The sequence below is a fragment of the Tenrec ecaudatus genome, chromosome 5 (assembly GCF_050624435.1).
Source record: "Tenrec ecaudatus isolate mTenEca1 chromosome 5, mTenEca1.hap1, whole genome shotgun sequence".
NCBI lineage: Eukaryota > Metazoa > Chordata > Mammalia > Afrosoricida > Tenrecidae > Tenrec > Tenrec ecaudatus.
In genome coordinates, this window is record NC_134534.1 from 99,583,748 (window position 1) to 99,610,534 (window position 26,787).

A 26,787-nucleotide genomic window follows, 5' to 3' on the forward strand; every position below is an offset into this window, starting at 1 on the left:
GAACCCTGAGCACGTAAAACAAAATCTTCCCAATTTGACTCTGCACTCTGACTTTTGCTGCTGCATCACTAAAGTGCCATGTATTGTCCGTCATGAATAACTTGAGACACCTTTGATACGAAGGCTATCCCTAAGTGTCTAGCAACCACATACCTACCTTTTTGAGTTTTTTAATAGTCACTTGAAGATCCCCAACTTCTGTTTCATATTGACGTCGGAGGTCACTAAGTGCTTCTTCAGCTTTGCGTTTTTCCTAGGGGGCGAAAAAAAAAAGCTTTTGTGGTGTATAAAGGGGGCTGATTTCAATAGGTTCCACCTCTTCAATCCCATGGGTGAGAAATCTTTGGTATCAAACTGAGGCTGGCCCTAAGTCTACTGCTCAGGGCAGATGAAAAGGGGTGGTAGAAATAGGCTTTCAATATACAACAGATCTGGTTCCTTTTCAACTAAGGTCTTTCAATGTTTTATTTGTTCTTTATGTTGTTTTGTTTTCTGGGGTTTTTTCCTTTGTATGAAATTCAGGATAGATAAATCTACAGAGACAGTAAATTGATTGGTAGTTTGGTGGGGTTGTGGCAGGGGATGTGGGTAGTAAATAGGGAGCGAATAAAAAGAACATAAAACAACATGTTCTAAAATTAATTATGGTAATGATGGCACAATTCTTTTTAATAGGTTTAATTAATTGAATTGCATGTAAAAAAATTTAGAAGGGAATACTCTTTCTATAAGAATACAATGAACCCAACAGTAAATTCAGACAAACATTTTCAAAGAAAGCCACAAAGAAATATATTTTATGAATACATATGCAAAACTTGTGAAATTTAGCAACTGAATTCAATGATATAAAAAAGTATTATACACTGTGACCAAGTGGACTTGATGAAAAGATTGTAATGTTATTGAACTCTGATCTAATAGAGAATTGATATTTTGAAAAAGAAAAAATATATGATTATTTCAATTAACACTGAAAACACATTTGGAAAAATCCAATATCTTTTCCTGATTTCTTTAGAACTGTTAACTGGGAGGGGAAAAAAGCAAAGAGAGAGAGAGAGAAAATTTCTCAACTTGATGAAGGTGATATATAAGGTTGGGAGCTACAAACTGATGACATGGAGTGTTGCTAGTAGGTGCTATAGATACAGTTATGACCCATAGCAGCCATATGCACAACAGAATGAAACACTGCCCGGTGCTGCGCCATCCCCAAAATTGTTCCTCTGCTTGAGTCCATTGTGGCAGCCACAGAGTCAAGCCATCTCCTTGAGGACCATCTTTTTTGCTGCCCCTCCACTTTACCAAACATAATTTACTGCTCTAGGCACTTGTGTCTTCTGAAAATGTGTCCAAAGACAAAGTCTTGCTGTCCTGGCTCTAAGGAGCACGCTGGTCATGCTTGAAGACAGAGTGATTTGTGCTTTTAGCAGTCTGTGGTACTGTCAGTATTCTTCTCCGGCACCGCAATTCAGATGCCTTGATCCTTCTTTGGTCTTCCCTATTGAGCGTTCAACTTTCCCATGCATGGGAGGCATTGACAACACCAAGGCTTGAATAAGGTGCACCCTAGGCCTCAAAGTAACATTCTTGCTTTTCAATAATCCCGAGAAGTCTTGAGTAGCAGAATTGCTTAATGCAATGCGTCTTTTGATCTCTTGACTGCTGATTCCATGAATAATTATTCTGGATCTGAGCAAGACAAAATCCTTGACAACTGCCACCTTTTCTGCATTTATCGTGATGTTACTACCTATTGATCCAGTCTTCTTTACATTGAGTGTTAATCCCTACTGAGGGCTACAGTCCTTGATCTTCATCAGCAAGTACTTCAAGTCTTCCTCACTTGCAACAAGCAAGGTTGTGCCACCTGTATATCAAAGACAGTAAATAAGCTTCCCTCCAATCCTGATGGCACATTCTTCTCCATAGAATCGAGTTTCTCTGGTGATTTTCTCAGAATACGGATTGAATGAGTATGGTGAGCAGGTGCAATGCATCAATGACGCACACCTTCCTGGTTTGACGTCGGCAATGATATCCTTTGTTCCACATCTTCTTCATAATCTGACCTGTACCACTGGCAAGTCCCTGACAATATACTGCTGCATACCTTGCTGGACAATGTTCAGTCATAATTTGTGCATTCTGTTGAATAACCTTTTCTTTTTGAGTGGGCACAAATATGGATCTCTTACAGTTAGTTGGCCAACGAGCTGTCTTCCAAATTTCCTGGCATAAACAAGTGAGTGCTTTGAGGGCTTCATCAGCTTGTTGGAACATTTCAATTGGTATTTCATCAATTCCTTAAGTCTTATTTTTGGCTAATGCTTTCAGTGCCACTTGAAATTCTGCCTTCAGCAGCATTAGCTCATGCTCATATGCTACCTCCTGAACTAGCGGAATGTCAATGAGTTCTTTTTAGCACAGTGATTCGGTGGGAGTTATGAACAACTAAAAAGAAAATTGGCCATCAAGTTGAATCTGATTCATAGTGACACTAGAGGACAGAATATTAAAAAGCCATGGCATTTCCAAGGCTGCACACTGAGTGGCTGCAAGCACTTAACTACAAGGATCAATGAGCAATGTACCACTAACCTTACATTTACAGTTGAAATAATTAATGCTTTATAAGATGGGAAATGAGACAAAGATGTATGTTCTCATCACTCCGATTCCTCTATTCACTTCAGTAAATAAAATGCATCACCAATATTGAAAAGACAGCAATACAGCTCTCTATTCATAAATGGGTAACAAAATCACTTGTTTAGAAATTGTGATGGAATACACAAAAAATTAAAAATCTTATCCTGAGCAAGTTACTTAATATTTTGGTGCCTCCATTTTCTGGGTGAATAATTGTAAAGACTAAGTTCAAAAAAGTAAATTAAATAATCAATATAAATTAAATAATTCATATTAGTAAATACTGTTTAGTTATGCTATAGGATGTAAGATCAAAATTTAAAATCATATTATTAACAATGAGCGGTCAGAAAGCAAAATTTTAAGGCATCATATATAATAGCATAAAAATATGAAATACTTAGTAATCAATTTTAAATAAATGCTTATAAGTACTTATTAGATTCATTTATATTCATTATAATATTTAGAAATAACTATAAAACTTGTACATTGAATATTATAAAATATTTTGAACATATACACTAAAAACATCTGTTTAAAGGTGTTTACATATATATTGCTTGTAATTCAGAAGAATTAATATTTTTTAAATTCAAATTCCCTCTAAATCAGTGGTTCTCAAGCTTCCTAATGCTGTGACCCATTAATACAGTTCCTATGTTGTGGTGACCCCCAACTATAAACTTATTTTCATTGCTACTTCAAAATTAATTTTGCTACTGTTATGAATCAGGCAACGCCTAGAAAGGATCCTTCGACCCCAAAGGGGTCATGACCCACAGGGTGAAAACTGCTGCTCTAAATTGATCAATAAGTGGAATGAAATACTAATCAACAAGCCCACCATTTTTTTATTTGTTTTACATTCATTGAAAAGTTCATTATATAGGATTAAAAACACCTAGAATATTCAAAACCCTTTTAAAAAGAACAAAGTTAAAGATCTATCTGATTCCACCAATTATTTTAAAGTAATGTGCATATAGACAGTGGGATACTGAAAGGAAAACACATACATCACTGGAACAGAAAAGAGAGTCCAGAAATCAGCCTGCACAGATATAGTACTGAATTTGGACAAAAGTGAAAAATTAACTCAGTGGAGAACAATATTTTTAACAACTGATACTGGAATAACTGGATAAATAAAATAAACAAAAATACAACTTCAACATACACCTTATACTACACATAAAACGGAACATAAAAGTAAAACTTAAAACTTCTAGAAGAAAACACTGGAGAAATTTGTTTTTAACTCTGGGTTAGGCAAAAATTTGTTACATATTACACCCACTATAAATTTGATGAACCAAACTTTATCAAAATTTTAAAAATGTTTAGTCTTCTTCAAAACACAGTTTCAAGAGTGAAAACATAAGTCACAACCTGGCAGAAATATGTATAGATAAAGTATTTGATAAGAGACCTATATCCAGAATATATAACAACTCTCAAATGCAATATTAAGAAGGCATACAACCTACTTTTTAAATGGACAAAAAGTTCTAAAAGCTACTTTACCGAAACTATACAGAGGTATAAATACATGAAAAGGTACTTAGGTAAATGTAAATTAATACCATAATGACATTCCTCTACACTCGTTAGAATATGAGAATATGAAACTCTCAAACACTCTCATACACTGGCAAAAAGTACAATAGTGCTACTAACTTACTTTGATACAACACTTAGGCAGTATCTAGTGTAAGAACAGTTAAACATGCACTGACATCTAGAACAACTGTTCCCTACTAGAAACTTACAAATACATACACACAATGGCCGATGGCTTTCCTAGAAGTAATTACAACACCCGTCACAGAAAAATGGATATGGAGAACGTGAAATGTTGTATATCTGAGCAAGAGCATATTACTCAGGAATAGAAAAAAGGAATTATTGATACGTGTTAGCACATGAATATACCTCAAAACCATTATGCTGAGAAAAGAAGGCAGGCAAAGAAGGGAGCATACTGTATGGTTCCAATTAGATAAAATTCTTAAAAAGTCAAGCTCATCCAAATGAGAGAAAACGGAGAAATAGTAGCCTGGCAAGGAAAGGCCAAGAAGTGGGGAGGTAGAAGACATATATGAGGAAGCATTTCCAGCGAATGGGTATGTTCCTTATGTCAATTGAACGATGACTTCATGGATATATACATACTGAAAAACAAATTGTATTATCCACTTTAAATATGTGTAGCTTGTTGTATGCCAATTGCTCCCAATAAATTGCCTAAAATTTTTTTTCTTCAACCCTCAGCATCCAACAGCGCACTGTAGGTGGCATGCATGACAGGCGTCCAGATTAGGAAGAGGGCAATGGGTGCCCTCAGGGAGCAGGAGAGCTTGTCCGAGTTTAGAGAGGGGAAAGAGGGCCCCCTCTTCAAGGTGACGGAAACAGCTGCAGCGAAGAAGCACAGCAAGAAGGGTGATCCCAGCAGCCAGCTTGTGCACGGGCTCCATGAGCATACTGAATAAATGGGCCAGTCACAGAACTCACGTCTTTTCGTGTCTTGTGCTCTGCAGCTTGAATCCTCTGATCCATTTCCTCTTCCATCTCACTCAGCTGCATGGCTGCTTTGTCCTGGGCTCTGAAATCCAACCAGATGTATGTCTTTTCATTATATCCCGTCACGTAGCACAAAGACAAAGATCAAGGCCTCAGCTACTCCAAACCACAATCCATCAGTTGCCATCAAGTCAAATCAGACCCATGGAAACCCCTGGTCATCAAAGGAGAACTCTGCCCCACAGTGTTTCCATGGCTGTCACCTTCCAGAAACAGATCACCAGAACTTTGTTCCCAAGGTGCCTATGGGTAGGTGTGAGCTGTCAACTTTCTGGTTAACGGCTCCATGCTTAAACATGTGCACCGCATGGGGATTCTTCTGCATTATATAGAAAAGGAGAAGCACAAGAGCCTCCATTCATTCGACAAAATAAGATGAAATTGGCAACTTGACCATTTAGACCTAGCACACTATTAAAACTCGATATTAAACAGATAAATTACATAAAACACCTTAAATTTGATTATCTCAAAGAACAGTTAAAGAGATCAAATGATTGGCATACTCTCCATAAGATCTGAACGTCCTATTTGCTGCCACAACTGTCATAATAATTACTATTTTTTAAAAACTAACAAAAGTGGTTAAGTACAATTTTGGAATTTTATAAAATTGAAAATGTCATATATGCTAAAATTCAAAATCAAGACCATTGAGTCTATTCCATCTCACAGAGACTCTATAGGTCGGAATAGACCTGTCTCTAAATTTTAAAGGGTTTAAATCTGTCTCACTACCATTGAGTCAATTCTGACACATGGCAATCCTATAAGACAGAGTAGAACTGCTTCTGTGGGAGTTTTCAAGATTGTAACTCTTACAGGAGTAGAAAGCCTCCTATTTCTCCTGCAGAACATCTGGTCGTTTTCAACTGCACATCTTGTAGCTGAGGCCAACGTATAAGCCACTAAGGCACTAAGGAGGGCCTGGCAGGTTCAAACCACTGGCATTGCAGTTAGCAAGTCGATGTTACTTCAAGTCTAGCAATTCCACCTCTCCATAAGATTTTTGGGGTTGGAATGGCTATTAGTGGAAATAGCTAAGTCACATAAGCCAAGCTTCCTTTTTTGGCTTTGTCATGATGTTGCATCTTGCCAAGCCTGTTTAACAGTTGCCTACTTCTGAGGCCGCCCCTGATGTTTTTCTTCCTGCCTTCCCCACCTCTGAGCAACCTTCTTTCTTCCTTCTTCTAGTTTATCAGGATCCCATAATGATACTCTATTTGATCCAACCACTGCCAATTCTTCCTAAAATTCTGGACACTTGAAGACTGCCCTTTTTTATCCTACTGGAAACCTCTAGAAATAAAAACTTGGGGGCAAAGAGAGAGTCTAGGGTCATAAAGCTTGAAGATAAACAGGCAGCCATTTAGCTGAGAAACAACAAAGCCCACATGGAAGAAGCACACTAGCAAGTGTGATCACAAAGTGTCAAAGGGATCAGGTATCAGGCATCAAAGAACAAAAAAATCATATCATTGTGAATGAGGGGGAATGATGACTGGGGACCCAAAGCCCATCTGTGGACAACTGGACATCCCCTTGCACAAGGGTCACAGGGAGGAGATGAGCCAGTAGGGCGCAGTGGAGCAACAATGAAACATACATCTTTCCTCTAGTTCCTAAATGCTTCCTCCCCGCACTATCATGATCCCAATTCTATCTTACAAAGCCGGCTGGACCAGATGATGTACACTGGTACAGATAGGAACTGGAAACACAGGAAATCCAGGACAGATGAACCCCTCAGGTCCAGTGGTGAGAGTGGTGATACCAGGAGGGTGGAGTAAAGGTGAGGGAGAAAGGGGGAACAGATTACAAGGGTCTACATATAACCTCCTCCCTGGAGGAGGGAAAACAGAGAAGTGGGTGATGGGGGACATCGGATGGTATAAGATATGACAAAATAATACTAATTTATAAATTATAAAGGGTTCATAGGACAGGGGGAAGTGGGGAGGGAGGCGTAAAACTGAGGAGCAGATACCAGGGGCTTAAGTAGAAAGCAAATGTTTTGAGAATGATGAGGGGAACAAATGTACAGGAGTGCTTGACACAATGGACATAAGTATGGAATGTGATAAGAGTTGTACAAGCCCCAATAAAATGATTTAATAATTAAATAGATAAATAAATAAAAAGAGATTTTAAATAGAACTAAAAATGTTCAGGAGAAATGTCCCAGTCACATACTGCACATTTCGACATCTATGATATAGGTCCTATTTAGTATTAATTTTTAAAAACATTATATCTTCTATACTTTTAATCCTCTTCAGTTTCTCCAAATGGTCAAGTTACACTTTGCTATTATTCTCTGTCTCCAAAAAGAGGAAACAGAGTAGCTGAAGAATATTGGGGTCTTCCCGATCCCCGAGCAGAAAAGGCAGTATCCTATCCAATGGCCATGTTTTAAGAGTTGTAAAGGCCTGCAGGACCTGAGCACCATGGAGGAGCCCACGTCCCCAGAAGCACCTGTGTAGCATCGAGGAAATGACACAAAGTCCTTCCTCACCTGATACATCCTAAAAGAATTTAGTGTTTCCAGGGAGGAGAGTCATATATGAGGTTGTCATGTATAAGATCTTAACAAATACAAATGCTGCTATTGTGAAGGGTTGTTGTTAATATCAAAGAGAAATCCAATGTAAGATAGTTTGGGCTTAAACTGTGTCTGTGACAGTAAGGTGTAACAGAGTTTTGACCTTCAGCAGAAGCACAAAGGCAAGGTGAGCCGGGTTAGCTAGAGAAAAAGAAACATTTGCGAACACCCACTATGTGGCTGGTGCTGCACGAGGGGCTCTCCCTCACTGAACAGTCCCAACATCTGGATGATGCACGTATTTTCATGCTCATTTTTCAGGTAAGGTTCAGGGAAATGAGTAACCTGTCCAGGGTCACAGCCCTATTGGTGACAAAGCTAAGCTTTCAATAGAGTCCCACGCACTTCTGTGGCTGAAAAATTTCCTGTATGCTTCCAGCAGCTAATTACTATGTATCTATTCATTAGCCTTGAGCAGTTCATATAATAGAATGATAGTGACTTATTGATTGATCTATGGCTGACCTAAGAATTGTTGCCTATCTCAGCTTCTTGCATGCTGGTTAAGTTAGAAAGCCCTAGATTCCCAAAAAAATATATCAAGGACCTTGGTGGTACAATGATCAAGTGCTCAGGTATTAAGTGAAAGGCTGGTAGTTCAAACCCACTCAGGAGCTCTACGAGAGGAAGACCTGGCGAACTGTATCCATAAAAATTACAGCCTTAGAAGCCCCAGGGGGAGTTCTACTGTCATATGGCGTTGCTATGAGTCTGAGCCAACTCCACAATACCCAACATATCACAATGGGATAGTGTAGTTGAGTCCATTTGCCACATGAGTCCAACAGCAATTTAAAGTAAACTTGGAAGGATCCCTGGCAGTGGGGTGGCTATGCATTGGGCTGCGATCCACATGGTCAGCAACTCCACAGGAGAAACACTGGGCTTTCAACTCTCATAAACAGTTAATAGTCTTGGAAACCTACAGTGATCACTGTGAGTCAGCACTGACTCTATGTGTGGTACTTATGTAATCTGTTGTCAGCTTGAGGCTATTAAGAGTGAAGGGGTGCTGTTTAGCCTATCAATCAGGTCACAGCTTGATGACCTCATTTGGAGGCTTACAGAGATAAATAGTTCACTGGAGGCCAGAGCCGCTCTTTCTGCTATACATTCCTATTGACAAGACACATAGAGCTACACTGATGGAGCCAGAGCCCTGGAGTTGGAGGAGACATGTAGAGACCCACACCAGTGCTGATCCACAAGACTTTCCACCCATTGGCCTGTGATCAAGAGTAATTTATAGACTGATATCAGACATAGGGGCTAATATCAGACTTATGGACCTGATCTAGACTGGGCTGGTATGTTTTCTCAATATATAATTACTCTTTAATATAAAGCTCCTTATATACATGAGTATCTCTGGATTTCTCTAGCCAACCCCGGCTAACACTCAATGGATTGGAGCCGTGTTAGCACTATGGGATATGTACTGGGCCAACAACTGTAAGTTTGGCAGTTCAAAGGCACCATCCACTCCTTAGGATAAAAATGAGACTTTATGCTCCTATAAAGTTTTACAATCTGGTAAACCATATACTCATATACATGAATTTTCAGGGGCTGGGGGAAGCACAAAATGAGTCACAACCAACTGGGTAGCAGTGGGAATTTATTATGTATAATTTATATACAATTTCCATCAACCATCTGTCAGTTTGTCGTAATGTGGTGGCTTGAGTGCTACTGTATTACCACCAGAATTAAAAGTAATAGGGGGCTAATCCATGGGCATACAGGTTATCACAGAACTTCCAGACTAAGCAGAGGAGGAAGAAAGGGTGGCAATTTACTTCTGAAAAGTAACTAATTTGTAACTAATGATGTAACACATTGTATTTTGCTTTGATTCTCCAGGCCAGGTCAATTTCTGGAAGAAGAAATCACATCAGGTGAAGGAGATCAAAGAGGAAGGAGACCCAGAGTGAGTTGGTTGGCACAGTAGCCAAAACCATGGATTCACACTTTCCAATGACTGTGAGGATGACACCACACTGGGCAATGTTTTGTTCTATTGTACGTAGGTCACCATGAGTTGGTGTCAAATTGACAGCAATAAACAAAAGTATGTACCCCTGAGAAAGGAATAATATTAATACCTCTTCACTGCAATTGCTAGGTTCTCCATTTCTGTGCTCTGCAATCTGATCTCCCGGACAAAGTTCATGATAACATGTTCATATGGTTGAATTAGTCTCGGTTCCACCAGGTTAATGTTTTGATACAGAGTACTGACTTGCTCTTTTCTGCAAAATAAATAAATTAATAGAAATAACTCAGTCAAATCAATCAAATGATGGAAAGGTATAGATCCAGGACACTTTTAGAAAGTGATAGATAAGAACCAAGAAAGAGAAATGTAATGGATTAAATTATGTCCCCTCAAAATATGTGTCAATTTACTTAGGCCATGATTCCCAGTAGTGTATGGCTGTCCTTGATTTTGTGCTCTGGTGTAATCATCCTCTGTTTTGTGGTGTGTGGCAAATCCTAACCTCTATTTGTTACCAAGGCATGATTAGTGTGGTGTGAGTCATACCCTTACTAAAACACTTGACCAAAAGGCATAAATCGTAGCCTTAACAGCCTTCACCACCTTATACCAATCAAATCCACGCTTCCACAAATCACATCACATTCTTTCTTTTGTAAGAGATAAAAGGAGAGAGAGAGAACAGGGAATAGGGAGAATTGCTACAACCCAGAAAGAAGAGCCAGGAGCAGAGACTGTCCTTTGGACGGGGAGTCCCTGTGCTGCGAACCTCCTAGCCCCAAAGGAAGATTGATGCTACAGTAAATGAAGGTCTTCAAGGAATTCTGGGCCCACAGATGTTGAAAGGAGACTAGGACATTCTTTGAGAATCAGCAGAGAAAGGCTGCTTTCCCTTAGAACAGCGGTTCTCAACTTGTGGGTCGTGACCCCTTTGGGGGTTGAATGATCCTTTCATAGGGATTGCCCAATTCATAACAGAAGCAAAATGCCAGTTATGAAGTAGCAATGAAAATAATGTTACGGTTGGGGGTCACCACAACATGAGGAACTGTATGAAGGGTCAGAACATCGGGAAGGTTGCGCGCCACTGCCCTAGAGCTAGCAACATGAATACACATGCCTAACTCCAATCTGTGAGAGAGTAAATCTGTCAGTTACTGTCATCCTTTCATGGTATGTCTGCTACAGAAGCAGCAAACCTAGAATGCAGGGAAAGGCAGAAGCCAGAGACCCTGCTGCACTGGTCTCCACAGTAGGAGACAGTGGCTTATGAGAGATTCGTTTGATCAATACTGCTTCTTAATAAACGGGTAAATAAATTTTCAGGAAAAATGAATAGGTATAATTTAAAGCATTTACTTAATTCCATGTTTTACCAGCCTCTAACAAGATGCGTTTTAGTCTTTATGCTTATAAGAGTTAATACACCTGTTATTTTATATCCGGTGGTATGCAGATAAAATTACTTTCTTTAGATTCATATATTTATTTATTTATTAACATAATTATATGTAGCCATCCTCATACACTTTATTTCATACCTCTTATTAAAATGCAAAAATGTTCAAGCCACCTCAAAAGAAAAATGGACACCTCTGGGCAACCGAGCTGATGAATGAGAAAGCAGAGTGAAAGTGAAGTGTACGGTGTCTTTAACTCAGAGTAGAGGAGGAGCTGATGGCTTAGGTGAAGCTCGAATGACATGTGAATAATGTTTTCTGTATTCTGGTCAATAAAGATTGCATTCTCAGCTGTTCCTCATGGGATGCTAGCATGTTGTTGTTGTCAGGTGTCATCCATTTGGTGTGGACACATAGCAATCCTGTGCACAATGTAACAAAACGCTGCATGGTCCTGTGCCAGCTCACAATTGTTCCTATGCCATCTCACTATTGCTGCAGCCATGGTGTCAATCCATCTCATGAAGGGTCTTCTTTTTGACTGCATCTCCACTTTACTAAGCAGGATATCCTTCTCCAGGGACTGGTCTCTCCTAACATGTCTAAAGTACATAAGACAAATCCTTGCCATCCTCACCTCTGAGGAAAACTTAGGCTGCACCTCTTACAAAACAGATCAGTTTATTCTTTTAGCAGTTCATATTTTCCATGTTCTTCTCCAGCACCACAATTCAAGTGCATGGTTTTTTTCTTTGATTTTCCTTATTCAAAATCCAACTTATGGGTGCATGTGAGGTAACTAAAAATACCAATGCTTGGGTCAGATGAACTTTAGTCCTCGGAGTAACATCCTTGCTTCTCAACTTTTGAAAGAAACCTTATGCACTATCCTAACCTAATGCAGCACCTCTTTTGATATTTTGACTGCTGCTCACGTGAGCATTGATTGTGGATCCAAGGAAGACAAAATCCTTCATGACTTTAATGTTTTCTCTGTTTATCATGCTGTGACTTATTGGTATAGTTGTGAAGATTTTGGTTTTCTTTACATTAAGCCATAATCCATACTGTAGGCTACACGCCTTGACCTCCGTCAGCAAGTGCTTCAAGTCCTCCTCACTTTTATCAAGCAAGGTTTCGCATCTGTGTATCACAAGGTTGTCAATCAGACTTCCTCCCAATGCCACGCTCTTCTTCATATAGTCCAGCCTCTCTGATGATTTGCTCAGAATCCAGAGTGAATAAGTACGGTGAGAGGATACAACCCTGCAGCACACCTCTCCTGATTTTCAACCATGTGGTATGTCCTTGTTCTGTTCACACAACTGTCTCTTGATCCATGTACAAGTTCTACAGGAGCACAATGAAGTGTTCTGGAATTCCCATTCTTGTCAAGGTCATCTAGTGTATTATGACCCACACAGTTTGAATAGTCAGTAAAACACACGTAAACATCTTTCTGTTATTCTCTGCCTTGAGCGAAATGCTAGCATGGCAGACTTAATGCGCACAATTATTCTTCAAAGTCTTATGATTAGTGGGCTGTATAGTGTCTCACTTGGACACCTTACTCTACCAAGGACCACCTGATCTGCCCTGCCATCTAGCTTTATAACAGTTAACACAGCTGAAACTGTTAGGACAACATCAATGCTTTCTAAAAGCAAAAAACATTTACACCTGTTAAAAGAAGAAACCCCAACAATGCAGGTGAGATTCCATTTTAATAAGGCTCCCTCTTGGTGTATGGTTAAGTACTTAGCTGCTAACAGAAAAGTCAATAGTTTAAATCCACCAGTCAATCTGCAGGGAAAAGATGTGACAGCTTGCTTCCATAGAGATAAGCAGCCTTGTAAATTCTATGAAGCAGCTCTACTGTGTCCTATAGGGTCACCAGAAGTCAACAGAATCCATGTAACTACTGGGTTGGTATTTCTTGTTTTGTTTTGCAATCGTTTGGGGCTCACATAACTTACGATCATGCCAGCACTATAAAACTCTGCCAGTTCTCATGCAGTTTACAATCGTGTGGTTGTTACTATTCGGTATTATCAAGTCAGCTCTGGCTCATAATGACCCTATGAACCTGCACCAGGGTCACAATTCTTACTGTGCGTATTCCCTTTGTTAAAGACACTGTGCCAATTGATCTCCTTGAGGGCCTTTGTGGGAGTTACATACTCTGGTGTCAATTTGAGAGGATTACAAGCGAAGGAGTGGAGTCTGGCCTGTCAATCAAGATATAACCAATGAGACCTCTGTGTGGCATGGCCTTCTCCTAAGAATTCTGGGAACTCCTGTATTTCCTCCTTGGAGGGCAAGACACTTCTCTCTCTCTGCTCACTCCCTGAGAGATGTTCTACTGACAAGACACATAGCACTATACCCTGGGAGCTGAAGAAGCCACATGGACCTACCCTGATGCAACCAGACCTCTGGAGCCAGAGAAGCCACGTAGAGAGCCCTGCCAGCGCTGAGATGCTTACAACGCAACTGGATCCAGAAGACTTCCAACCAACTGGCCTGTGATCTCCCTGCATTTGGCATCATTGCATGTATTTCATGAGTCTGGAGAGGACTTTATGGACTGGTATTGGGCATATGGGCTAATACTGGACTTCTCGGCTTGATCTGGACTGTGCTGGGACATTTTCTCAATATTCAATTGCCCTTGTATATCTTTCTTATAGACATATGAGATTGTATGGATTTGTTTCTCTGGTCTCCCCAGACTAGCACAGCCTTCCCCGTTCCTTTTTCCTGATCCTCTATTTTATCAAGCATGATGATCATTTCCAGTGACTGTTCTCTACTGATATCCTATCTAAAATATATAATATCAAGGCACATTCTGGCTCTACTTCTTCCAAGGAAGATTCTGTCAGTCCCTGGTATTTTCAATAATTCAAAATGCATCAATTCTTCTTCAGTATTCCTTATCAATTGTCCAACTTTCACATGCACATGAGGCAACTGAAAATACCGTGGCTTGGGTTGGGCAAGTGTACCTTAGCCCACAAAATAAAATCCTTACTCTTCAGTACTTAAAGATGTCTTATGCAGCAGATATGCCCAATGTTATACATGATTAAATTTCTTGACTGCTGCTTCAGTGACCATGGGTTATGATCCAAGCAAAATAAAATCCTAACAACATCAATCATTTCTCCGTTTATCATGATCTTGTCCATTAGATCATTTGTCAGGATTTTTGTTTTCTTTACATTGAGTTATAATCTAAACTGAGTTTGCTAATAATCACAGTAAATCTACGAATTAAAAATCATCCTAGTGACTTGAATAATCCTTAGGTTCTGTGATCTTTTGCTATGGTTTTATAGTTAATCTCTTGTCAATGCAAAGTCTTTAGTTCCCTGACCCTAACATAACGAGATTCCTTTTCTCTGAGTACTAATCCAACTCTGACAACGCTTTTGTGTAGGACACTGCAGGACTCAGGATGTCTGAAGAACTTCACAACCACTACTGATGCCAGACCACAGGTAAGCGCTTGTAAGTAATTCACATGCAATCTGTACCCATCTACTTGATCGATATTCTCTGGACTTATATTCTGATGACGTCAGTGTAACTGTGCTAGGGGCTCTGGTGGCATAGTGGTTGTATACTGGGCTGCTACCTGCAAGGTCAAAAGTTCTTAAACACCAGCCTCGTGGCAGGAAAAAGACTTTCTCCTTCTAGGTTTCTAAGCTTTCTACTTCTGTGAAAAGTCATAGGTTCAAACCCACAGGGGCCATTCCAATGAGATCACTATGAGTTAAAAACAACTCAATGATAATGTGTTTGGTTTGGGTTTTATGGGGACATAAGAAAGGCCTTAATATCAAAAGGCTGTGGATATAGCCAACTCATAACTGGGTTAGAGGATATAGTTAAATATAAGATTTATGAGTGCAATAAATCATTCTATTTACTAAGAGCACACTATGTGTTGACATCCCAGGGTAGGGCAAATGGTTACATGTTCGGCTCCTAACCAGAAAAGAGGTTCAAAGCCACAGAAAGAAACCTTGGAAGCCAGATCCAGAGAGGAGCCATTAAATAGCCTGCCGAGGACAGTTCTACGCCATGACACCTGGGATTGCCATGAATCAGTCAGAGTCAACCTGATGGCAACTAGCTGGATTAGGTTCACTATACACCAGATTTTATGCTAAGTGATGTGCCTGCGCCTTGTCTCTCATTGTTTGCACTACCCTCTGAAGTAAGTATTCTTACAACTCCACTTCACAATCCCATCAGGTAAAGAGCCCAAAGCCACATAATGATTAGTTGGTACAGTTGGGATTCAAACTCAGCCTGAGGCTGGAGAACAAACCATCAACTCCAACATTACATTGCATGAAATATTTGCCCTTTGGCAGACAAACAAAAAGTAGGAGTTGGTAGGAAGATTCAAAAATCAATCCATAGAACTCTGCAATATTTCAGAACATGAGGTATATATTAACTCAGAGGCTCAGTTAACAAGCATTGCCTGAGGTGTGTCTCTGAAGTTGTATATTCTTCCGGGTTTGCCGAAGAAATAAACTACTTGATCTGTCCAGAGGACGAAGGCATTAAAAAATACCTTGACCAGTGAAAGATGGTTAAAAACGCTGTAGGAGAAAGTCACTTCTTTTGATATCAGATACAGAAAGCATCCACCATTCCAAGAGGTGGTTAATACAAATACCAGTGGAAATTCTGAGCCATATTTATTAGAGAAAAGTAAAAAAAAAATCATATTCTAGATTGGGCTCGTACAATTTCAGTAAACAAGAGGACCATTTTCATTTTTGTGTTTTGCCAACAGGATATACAAAACATAAAAAGAACCTGCTCTCTAAAAAGAACTTACTAGTCAGAGGTGTTCATGAAGATGCTGTACCCAGAGTCCTTGTCTATCACCTAACTTCACGACAATAAAACTTTCAGAAATCCATGATTTCTGGAAAATTCCTAATAATATAAATAATGATGATTCACATATTTTCTTAGCATACAAAGAAATGCCATGAATAACCTGCGGTGAAATGGACAAATAGAGAAGCTACAAAAATGTCTGCCACGCCCAGAAAGCATATTATAGGGTTCGTCACGACACCAGCGATTGCTGTCACATTACCTCTCTCAGGGCACACACAGTGACTTGATCTCCCAGCAATCCCGCAAGTTAACCAACCACCTGACTCGCACTGGCCAATAGAGTGGGAGCAGAAATTGTATTTGCTAGTTCAAGCCAGGTTTCTAAAATTAATCCCTGGTAATATCCTCAGCTCATTCAATTATGGGTCTCTCTCTCTCTCCAACTCTCTTTCTACCCTTACCTCTCTCTCTCTCTCTCTCTCTCTCTCTCTCTCTCTCTCTCTCTCTCTCTCTCTCTCTCTCTCTCTCTCTCTTTCTCTCTCTCTGTCTGTCTCATCCTCATAGCTAAAATGAAGAACTCCAATATAGCAAAGCCTCAGGATGAAATGGATCCCTGAATTACCACATGAAGAGAAACTACTCAGGAAAGCTGCCTGACCAAAGCCAACTAAGGTAGGAAAGAAAAACAAACATGTGTGTAAAGCCACTATGACTTGGAAGTTCTTTGTTAGTCTTCTGGTGCCTAGAAAGTTACCATCATATCGTATATACTCAAGTAAAAGCCAACCCGAATATTAGCCGAGGCACCTCATTTTACCACAAAAACTGCATTAAAAATGTTTTGAAAAACTCAGTTTAGGGAAGGTGGAGGAAAATGGCAACTAGCTAAGACTCACCTGTCCGGATCTCCTGCTCCCAGACCAGAAAATTGGGAGGGAAGGTGAAGGAAACTGGGAGATGGAGTCCTCAAATTAGAATTAGGTACAGGGTCTCTGCTGAACCCCTTTTTGTGTGTGATTACCAAGAATGCTCTAAATCGCTCTAGGTTCGGTGAGCTAGGCTTTGGGGCTCCAGTTGAAAAGCTCTTCCTACCCTTTCGCAGGGAGTAGCAGTTTTTCCAGGTTGACACCCTAAGGGGACAACATCCCAGACAGGGGGAGACCCCCACACCAGAGGTCTCCACACTGTCAGCTGCCTTGAGCTCATAGCCTGGGGAGGTGGGGGTGGGGTGGCAGGTAGCCATAATTTAGAGTAGAAGAAAAAGCAGAATTTTACCTGAGGCAGATCATGGTGTGGGAGAAAGTAGGTGGACAGTCAGGGTTCAGTGGGGGAATTCAGTTCCATTTGGTCCAGAAGGAAACAATCCCCCTGATAAGCTGGATCTCCCCCTCTGGGGTCAGCATGACAACCCCCAAATCAGAGCACCTCACAAGCATAGTATAAAAAAGGGTGAAATATGTATTATAGGTAAAAACTCAAACCCCAGTCTTGTAGTTCAACTCCAAAGATTTATGTTAAGGGTAACATAAATCAGCATAAGAAGAAGCCCATGCTAAGGAATACCAGAATTTAGCTACAGGGCCTGGAGGCTGTTTGCATAACAAAGACCCGCTGAAGCAAGTCTAAGCTTCTAACAGAGCACAGAACCTGAGCCCAGAGTGAGGAAGATAATTGCATTTGATTCTATTCTAGCTGGCCAGGGGAAAAAATAAAATAAAATCCTCTGATCTAGTAGGGCACCAGCAGTCTAGATAGTACAATAAGCCCAGCTTCCTGTTCAGTGATTCTACACACAGCTGGGGAGGTCCTGCCTGTCCTGGGGCCCTACACTGGGCTGTGGGAACACCCCGCCTCCCACCCACTGCCGTAGTGCCACATACAGCATAAGGCAGGTATACCAGTGAACTCCAGTGCCAGTACAACGGGGACCTGATGCCTGCCGCTGGTGCACTCTTGCCTCGAGAGTAATCCCACCCTGCATCTGTGGAACCCTACATCAGGCAGACATACCACCCCACTACCTTGAGGAGTTTAGTCTTTAGTTAAGTCTATGCATTAGAACTCCTCCAGCCCCACGGACAGGTTATCAAGTCTCAGTTGTCTCCTTACAACAGTCCATTTCTTTTTTTTTTTTTATTCACTCTCCCTTCTATCTTTTCCATGGCAGTCAGTCTCAAGGAGCTCAGGTTTGTTTAGGGTTTTTTTTTCTCTCCTTTCTTTTTTCCCTCCTTTTTTCTTTTTCACTCGTTCTTATCTTCTCTCCCTCTCTTTCCTATCATACACCACTACTGGCTCCCAGGTCACTACCCTCTGCCTAGAGCAAATCAACCCAAACAGCAGGGGGAACTCCAGCCTGCCTTCTGTGGGAGTGCTGCCCACCACATGAGGCGGTTGTGACAGCCATCGACAGTGTGCTGCACTGCTGAGGAAATCTCTGTCAGACATCTAAGGAGATGTCGCCAACTAGGGCAATTCCGCCCAGCACCACTAGGTCCCTGCAAAAGGGGCACACCAACCTGCTATCATGGGGCAGGGTTTAAACCCTTCTGGCCCCACATTTAGGCAATCAGGGATCTTTATCTCTTTATTCTTTACTTCCACCATTCTCTTTTTCTTCCCTCTTTACCATCACAGCCAATCTTAGTGAACACAGCTGAGGTTTCCCCTTCTTTCTCTTTTATCTCATTTTCTTTCTTCTCTCTTCCTCTGTTATCTTCTCCTCTCCCTCTCTTTCCTTCCATATGCCACTGCTGCTTTTCAGACCCCTACCCTCTGCCTAGGGCAACTCTGCCCACGCAGTACAGATAGCTACAGACTGCCCCCCAGAAGAGGGCTGCGCACAGCTCAAGGGAGTGCTACACATGGCACGGGACGGGGTGCAGCTATCTCTTTATTTTTTAAAGTTTCTCTCCTTCACTTTCTTTTTCCTTCTTTTTTGTTCTTTATTTTCATTCTTCTTTCACATTTTCTTCTTTTCTATTCTTCTTTTACCTCTTCTCTCTTTCCTGCCACAGTCTCAACAGGTTCAGTTCTGCATTTTTTGTTGTTTTCATTTTTAATTCCTTTTTACTGATTTCACTTTGGTTCAGTCTTCATTATATTAGTGTTTGTGTGCGTGGGTGATAGTTTTATTGGCATTGTTGCTTGAATCTTTGTTTTCTTCTTTCCCTCTTTTTCTTCTCCTTTCCATTTCTTTACTTTCACAAGCCATTATCAGCCTCAAGGCTACTCCCCTCTGCTCGGGCAACAAATAAGACCCAACTGGGACAGTTCCCACCCAAGTTTGTTGGATTTACACACAGCTTGGGAAATCACACTGGTCCTCTTCCATAGACCAAGTAGCAGGGGATTCTCCCCTTCGAACAGTGGAAGAATTCCAGCCTAAACCCTGAGGCCCTAAAAGAGAATGTGGGGAATTCCTGCACACCATTGGTGGGACTCCACGCTACTGCGGGAACAACCACCCCTGCCAACTACAGTGCTCTACACCAAGGAGAGTACACCCACGTGCCCTCCTCAGCACTACAGTTGCAGAGGGGAACACCTCAGCACAGATCACCCAAGGTGCTCCAAGCACCGTGAGGCTTACTTAGAGATCAGCTAGTGAAGTGACACCCTCGTGGGCCCACAATAACACAACCAGCATCACATGAGAGGAATATCCAACTCACATACCAAATAATGGAATACTGGAGAGGGTAGGTTAAGTAAGAAATCTCAGGAAGATATAGCGATAGCCTGACCCCACAGTACAGCTACCGAAAGGGAGTTGTTCATTCAAGCACTCATGCGAGACCCCCCAAGAGAGAGCCAAGTGCTCTTTGATTCTGGAAGATGGCTCCCGGCTCCTCTAAAACAACACGTAAACAGCATCCAGTCTAACAGCCTTAACAAAAAAGCAGGAGAAACAGAAAACAATGCCGGAAGAAGTCATGAATCTAACAATGTGCATAGATGAAATAGATATTGAACTGCCACAGAAAGATATTTTCAGAATGCTGCTTGGAGTCATATATGATATGAGGGAAGCAATGGAGAAAAAGGATGAAATGATAGAGGAAATAAAGACAACAAACGAAAGGGAGATACAAGATTTAGGTGAAGAAATAAGAAAAGCCAGTGGCAAATTGACAGACATTGCTAACAGACTTGAGAAGGCAGAGAATCACACTAGTGACCTGGAAGATAACCAAGCAGACCTCTGCAAACGTGAAAAGCAGTCAAATAAGATAATCAGAGAAGCTGAAGAAAACTTGAGAGCAATGTCTGATGCTATCAATAGGAACAATATTAGAATAGTTAGCCTACCTGAACAAGACACAGCAAAGAAGTCAACAGCAAAAATAGTGAGGAAATTCTTGAAGAAAATTTCCCCAGCTTAACAAAATTAAATCAGGCACCATTCAGGAGGCTGAAAGATCATCCGCTAGACAGAATCACAAGAAGAATTCACCAAAACACATAATTGTTAAATTATCCAACTATGAGGGATAAAAGAAGATCATAAAAGCAGCCAGGGAAAAGCAAGCAGTCACATATGAAGATACCCCTATCAGAGTAAAGTTCACACCTATCAGCAGCAATTATGAAGAAGAGGGAATGGAGTAACATATTCCCAAAATTGAAGGGAATAAAAGCAAACCCAAGTATACTTTACCTGGCCAAATGATCTATTCAGATAGATGGAGAAGTAAGAGTCTTCCCAGACAAGGACAACCTCAAAGAATACATAAAAAGAAATCCAGCTAAGAAAAATGTGTGCATAAGCAAATGTGGTGAAGAAAGCTGATGGTGCCCGGCTATCAAAAAATATAGCATCTGGGGTCTTAAATGCTTGAAGATAAACAAGCAGCCATCTAGCTAAGAATAAAAGCACATGGAAGAAGCACACCAGCCTGGTTGACCACGAGATGTAGAAGGGACCAGTTATCAGACATCGAAGAACTAAAAATCATGTCAGTGGGTGTCCACCTTCCAGATACAATTACTGAAGAAAAATGTGTCCATAAGCAAATGTGGTGAATAAAGCTAATGGTGCCCAGCTATCAAAAGATATAGCGTCTGGGGTATTAAAGTCTTGAAAGATAAACAAGTGGGCATCTAGCCGAGAAGCATCAATACCCAAATTGAAGAAGTGCACTAGCCTGTCTAATCACGAGGTGTAGAAGGGACCAGTTACCAGATACCAAAGAACTAAAAATCATATCAGTGGGTGCCCATCTTCCTGATATGATCAATGAAGACAAACATGTGTAAGGAAATGTGGTGAAGTTCCAGGCTAGCAAAAGATACAGATTCTGGGGTATAGGAGGCTCAAAGATAAACAAGTCCATCTAGTTCAGAAGCAACAAAGCCCATATGGAAAAAACACGCCAGCTTGTGTGAAAACGAGCTGTTGAAGGGACCAGGTATCAAGCATCAAGTAACAAAAAAATCTTATCATTGTAAATGTGTGAGTGCAGAGTGGAGACGCAAAGCCCATCAGCAGCCAACTGGACACCCTCTTACTGAAGGGTTGTCGGGGAGGAGATGAGCCAGTGAGGGTACAGGGTAGCAACAATTAAACATATAACTTCCCTCTAGTTCTTAAATACTTCCCCCCCACCCCCCACTATCATGATCCAAATTCTACCTTACAAATCTGGCTAGACCAGAGGATGTACATTGGTACAGGTAACAACTGGAAACACAGGGAATCCAAGATAGATGACTCCTCTATGACCAGTGTTAAGAGTGGCAAAGCCTGGAAGGTGGAGGGAATGTGGAGTAGAAAGGGAGAACTGAGTACAAGAATATACATATAGCCTCCTCCCTGGGCGATGGACAGCAGAGAAGAGGGCAGGGGAGACGTTGGACAGTGTAACATATGACAAAATAACAATAATTTATGAATTATGATGGGTTCATGAGGTGGGGGAGTGGGGAGGGAGGGGGAAATGAGCAGCTGACATTAAGGGCTCAAATGGAAGGCAAATGTTTTGAGAATGATGAAGGCAACAAATATACATATTCCCTTGACACAATGTATGTATGTATGGATAGTGATAAGAATTGTACGAGCCCCCAATAAAGTGATTTAAAAAAAAAAGAAAGTAAATGTCTAGGAAAGAACGATGGAATATATGTATGAATATGTCAGATACAATTAATGTGTGGATTATAATAAGAGTTGTAAGAATGCCCAATAAAATTATTTTTAAAATAAAAAAAAAAAGAAAGAAAGAAACCCAGCACTACAAAAGATCCTTGCCAATCCAGTATGGGCAGAAGATCAACACTCACCAAGGGCAAGTAAGAGACTATCACATAGAACAACTCCACTCATAGGGCAACAAGAAAAAACAGCCCCAGGACAGCATTGGCTCAATAGTGGAAAGAAGGCAAAATTAATTGCACAACACAAGCAGATAAGATAGGTAGGTAGGAAAATACCTAACAGAAAAGGTACAAGATGACATCAGAGTCCACAGATGGATATAATAACACTGGCTATCAGTGGCATGAACTCGGGTATTAAAAGGCAGAGACTAACAGACTGGCTCAAAAAGCAGCCCACTTATCTGCTGCCTACAGGATAAACATCTCAACTTGCAGACAAAAAAAGGTTGAGAATTAAAGGCTGGGGAAAAATATATCAAGCAAATGACAATGTAAAAAAAGCAAGGGTATCGATCTTAATATCTGACAAAAATATATCTCAAGATACAGGCCATAACAAGAGACAAGGAGGGGCAAAATATAATGCTCAAGGGAACAGTAAACCAAGAACCAGTGAGCATGATAAATATATATATGCACCCACAAATCCCTCACTAGACTATACCAGATGGATGTTAAGAACCTCAACAGACCATTATCAATGGAAGAAACACATGGTTATTAAAGGATTATCAACAAAAAAAATACCATGGGTCACATGGCTTCACAGGAGAATTCTACCACACATTCAGGGAAGAACTGACACCAATCCTACACAAACTCTTCCAGAACACAGAAAAGGACAGAAAATTTCCAAACTCTAAGAAGCTAGTATAACTCTGATACTCAAAGCGGGCAAAGAGCCCATAAGAATTGAGAACTACAGACCAATACCCCTAATGAACATTGATGAAAAAAATCCTTAACAAAATACTGGCCAAAAGAATATAAAAGCATATTAAAAAATAATCACCATGACCAAGTGGGATTCATACCAGGTATGCAGGGATGGTTTAACATATGAAAAACCATTATTATTAGTCACCACATTGGCAGGAAAAACTATAATAACCACATGATAATATCAATAGATGTGGAAAATGCATTCAACAATATCCAACACACATTCCTGTTTAAGACACTCAAGAAGATAGGAATAGAAAGAAAATTCCTCAATATAATACAAGCTATATAGGAAAAACCAAAAGCCAACATAGTAGTTAATGAAAAGACTAAAACAATTCCACTGAAAAAGGGGACCTGACAAGGATGCCCCTTGTCCCCATTCCTATTTAATATTGTACTGGAGGTCCTAGCTAACAACATAAGGCAATAGAAAAGGCATTCATCTGGGCAAGGAAGAGGTGAATTATCATTATTTGCAGACGATATTATTCTATACATCGAAAATCCCAAAAACTGCACAAGTGGAGTATTGGAAGCAATAGAAGGATGTGGCAGAGTGGCAGGATACAAGATCAACAAACAGAAATCTATCATACTGCTCTGCACATCAGAAAAGATCACAAAAGAGACAATTTAAAGGGTAGTACCCTTTACAATATCCAAGCAGAAACTGAAATATCTAGGGATATCCCTGACTAAAAAAAAACAAAACAAAACAAAAACAACCCAAAAACGAAAGCTTTGTATGAGGAAAATTATAAAACACTACTATAAGAAACCGAGAGCAACCTCAACAAATGGAAGAACATCACGTGCTCGTGGATTGGCAGACTCAATATAGTAAACATGTCAGTTCTGCCCAAGGCACTATATAAGTTCAATGCTATCCCAATATGAATACCACCATCCTTCTTGAAATAATTGAAAATATTGATTATCAACAGGGAAGAAGCCCAGAATTAGCAGAGAACTCCTGAAGAAGAAGGACAAAGTGGGAGGGCTTGCTCTACCTGACTTTAGGACATATTATACAGCCACAGTAGTAGAACAGTGTGGATATTCACCAACGGAAAAGAGCTGAAAACCCAGAAATAAAAACATCTGCTGTTATACAGGTAACTGCTCTTTGACAAGGGCCCAAAAATTATCAAATGGGAAGCAGATACCCTCTTTAATAAATGGTTCTGGAAATAAAATTGATATATACCAGCAGAAAAGTGAAGCAAGCCCCTTACCTCACTCCATGCACAAGAATAAACTCAAGGTGGATCACAGACCTTGAGATAAAACCCCGAACAATTAGGGCCATTAATGAGGGAATTGGGACAAACCTGAGAACCTTGGTAGAGGGAATACATAAGCTATCAGAAATAGGAAAGGATACAAATACAGAAGATTCACAAATTGACAAGTGGGATACACTGATGATACACAATGTACACCTGTGTACATCGAATAATTCACCAAGAGAGTAATAAGAGAGCCCACCAACTGGGAAGACATCTTTAGCAATGACACATCTTTAGCAATGACAAAAACCTTATTACTAAAATCTATAATACTTTGCAAGCTTACAATAAAAAAAACTAACTGCCCACTGAAGAGGCGGGCAAAGAAACTGAACCGAAGTATCACAGAATTTGAAATATGAATGGCCAATAAACATATGAGAAAATGTTCCTGAGCATTAGCCTTAAGAGAAATGCAAATTAAAACAACTATGAGATACCACCTAACACCCTCAAAGATAGCCCAATTCAAAATATCAGAAAGCAACAAGTGTTGAAGGGGCTGTGGTGAAATAGGAACTCTCATCCACTGCTGGTGGACCTGTAGGTATGTGCAGCAATTATGGAAATCAAGTTGGCAATTTTTAAACAGATGGAAACTGAGCTACCATAAGACCCAGCAATCCCCCTCCTGGGCAAATATCCAGAAGAGGCAAGAAACAAACCACGGCCAGCCATCTGTGCTCCAATGTTCATTGTGGAAGAGTTCACAGTTTCAAGGAGTTGGAAACAAACCAAATTTCCACCAAAAGACGAATGGATTAAAAAACTGTGGTACATAGATACAATGGAGTAGTACGCATTGCTAAAATGCAGTGATGAAGCATATCGCTGCATGGGAAGAACTGGAGGAAATTATGCTAAATGAAATAAGCCAAACACAAAAGGACAAGTACAACATGAGTCCGCTGAGGTAAGTTTATTTAAAAAAAGAAAGAAAAGGGGGTACAGGGAAAAAACTACTGTATACAAACACTCCAGGGGTGAGGTCCAGGTAGTATGGCAGGGGCCAGACCAAATCCAAGGGTACATATGGTAGCCAACTAAAAAGGAGAGGGTGGGGAGGAAAGGGGGAAAAAAGCAAGATGTGTGGTGGGGGAATAGTGCACTGACCTACCTGAGTGGAGGGTATTGTTTGTGTCTCCACAGGGAAAGAGGGACCTCAGTTAAATCCCGTGTTCCAGGATGGAAATACAGTGTGCCAGCATGGGGAGCCAGTGGAGCGGAGCCACTGGAGGGCCTGAGGGCTCAGCCTCAGATCAGCTACATAGACAGCTGCCCCTCCCCCCAGAAGAATTTACTTGAGAGGACGGCACTAAAGCTGCAGCTAGGGGAGAGGGTCATGTCTGATCAGAGCACATGGGAGCAAATGAATGGGGAGGAAGAGAGAGTGGAGCACATGCTGGTCCACTAGGCCTGGAGGATGATATCCCCACTCCGAACAGCCAAAGCACAGAGTAGCCCATATGGCTAATCCCACTAAGAGACATGACATTCCTAGGGAATGAATGACCCCATGAATGGCCCTATAGGGGTCAACACAAGAGACTTTGTGTCGGGAAGGGCCTGGACTGACCCAAGGCAAAACACTAAAGGCGTGCAGCAGAGCAAAAGGAGGAACAAGCAGGGAGCTCCTAAGGGGGTGCAAAGGATAGACTTTGGACCACAGCATGGCACCCCATCAGATTTGACTGGAGGACATGCTTAGATGTTAAAAATCAGACCTTATCCTATTTACAGGTTTTTCTTTCTTTTTAAATTTTTTTTCTTTTTTTTAAATTAATTTATTCTTTTCTGGGTCATTGGTTTTCTTTTTTGTTGTCATTGTTGTATTCTCTTTTGTTGCTTTGTCTTGCTAGGCCTTGTTTGGGGTGCATATTATTATCTCTGCAGATCTATCTAGATAAGATAGGCTGGATGAATAGTCTAGAGGAGAAAACAAAAACAACAGGACCGATGGTTCCGAGGGTACATGAGAAAGGGGGAGGTGGTGTTGCCCAACCCAGGGACAAGGGAACAACAAGTGATCCAAAATTAGTGGCAAGGAGGGTATGAGAGGCCTGGCAGGGATTCAGCAAATGGAACATAACCAAGAGAAAGTACTGAAACCCAAATGAAGGGCGAGCATGATAGTGGGATAAGAGGAAAGTAAAAGGAAATAGAGGAAAGAACTAGGAGGCAAAGGATATTTATAGAGGTCTAAATACAGGCATGTACATGTGTAAATATATTTATATATGATGGGAAAATAGACCTATGTGCATATATATTTATAGGTTTAGTATT

General features: G+C 40.7%; 1 protein-coding gene across 1 annotated transcript in view; it reads right to left on the bottom strand.

Annotated features, from left to right (window-relative positions):
• Positions 1-26,787, bottom strand: part of RASEF (RAS and EF-hand domain containing) — a 96,173-nt gene that overhangs the window by 43,309 nt on the left and 26,077 nt on the right. The window contains exons 2-4 of the mRNA XM_075550700.1: positions 9,946-10,092; positions 5,170-5,260; positions 158-253 (exon numbers count right to left, since the gene is read on the bottom strand). Coding sequence (XP_075406815.1) covers positions 158-253; positions 5,170-5,260; positions 9,946-10,092 — 334 coding nt within the window. The remainder of the gene's footprint in view (positions 1-157; positions 254-5,169; positions 5,261-9,945; positions 10,093-26,787) is intronic.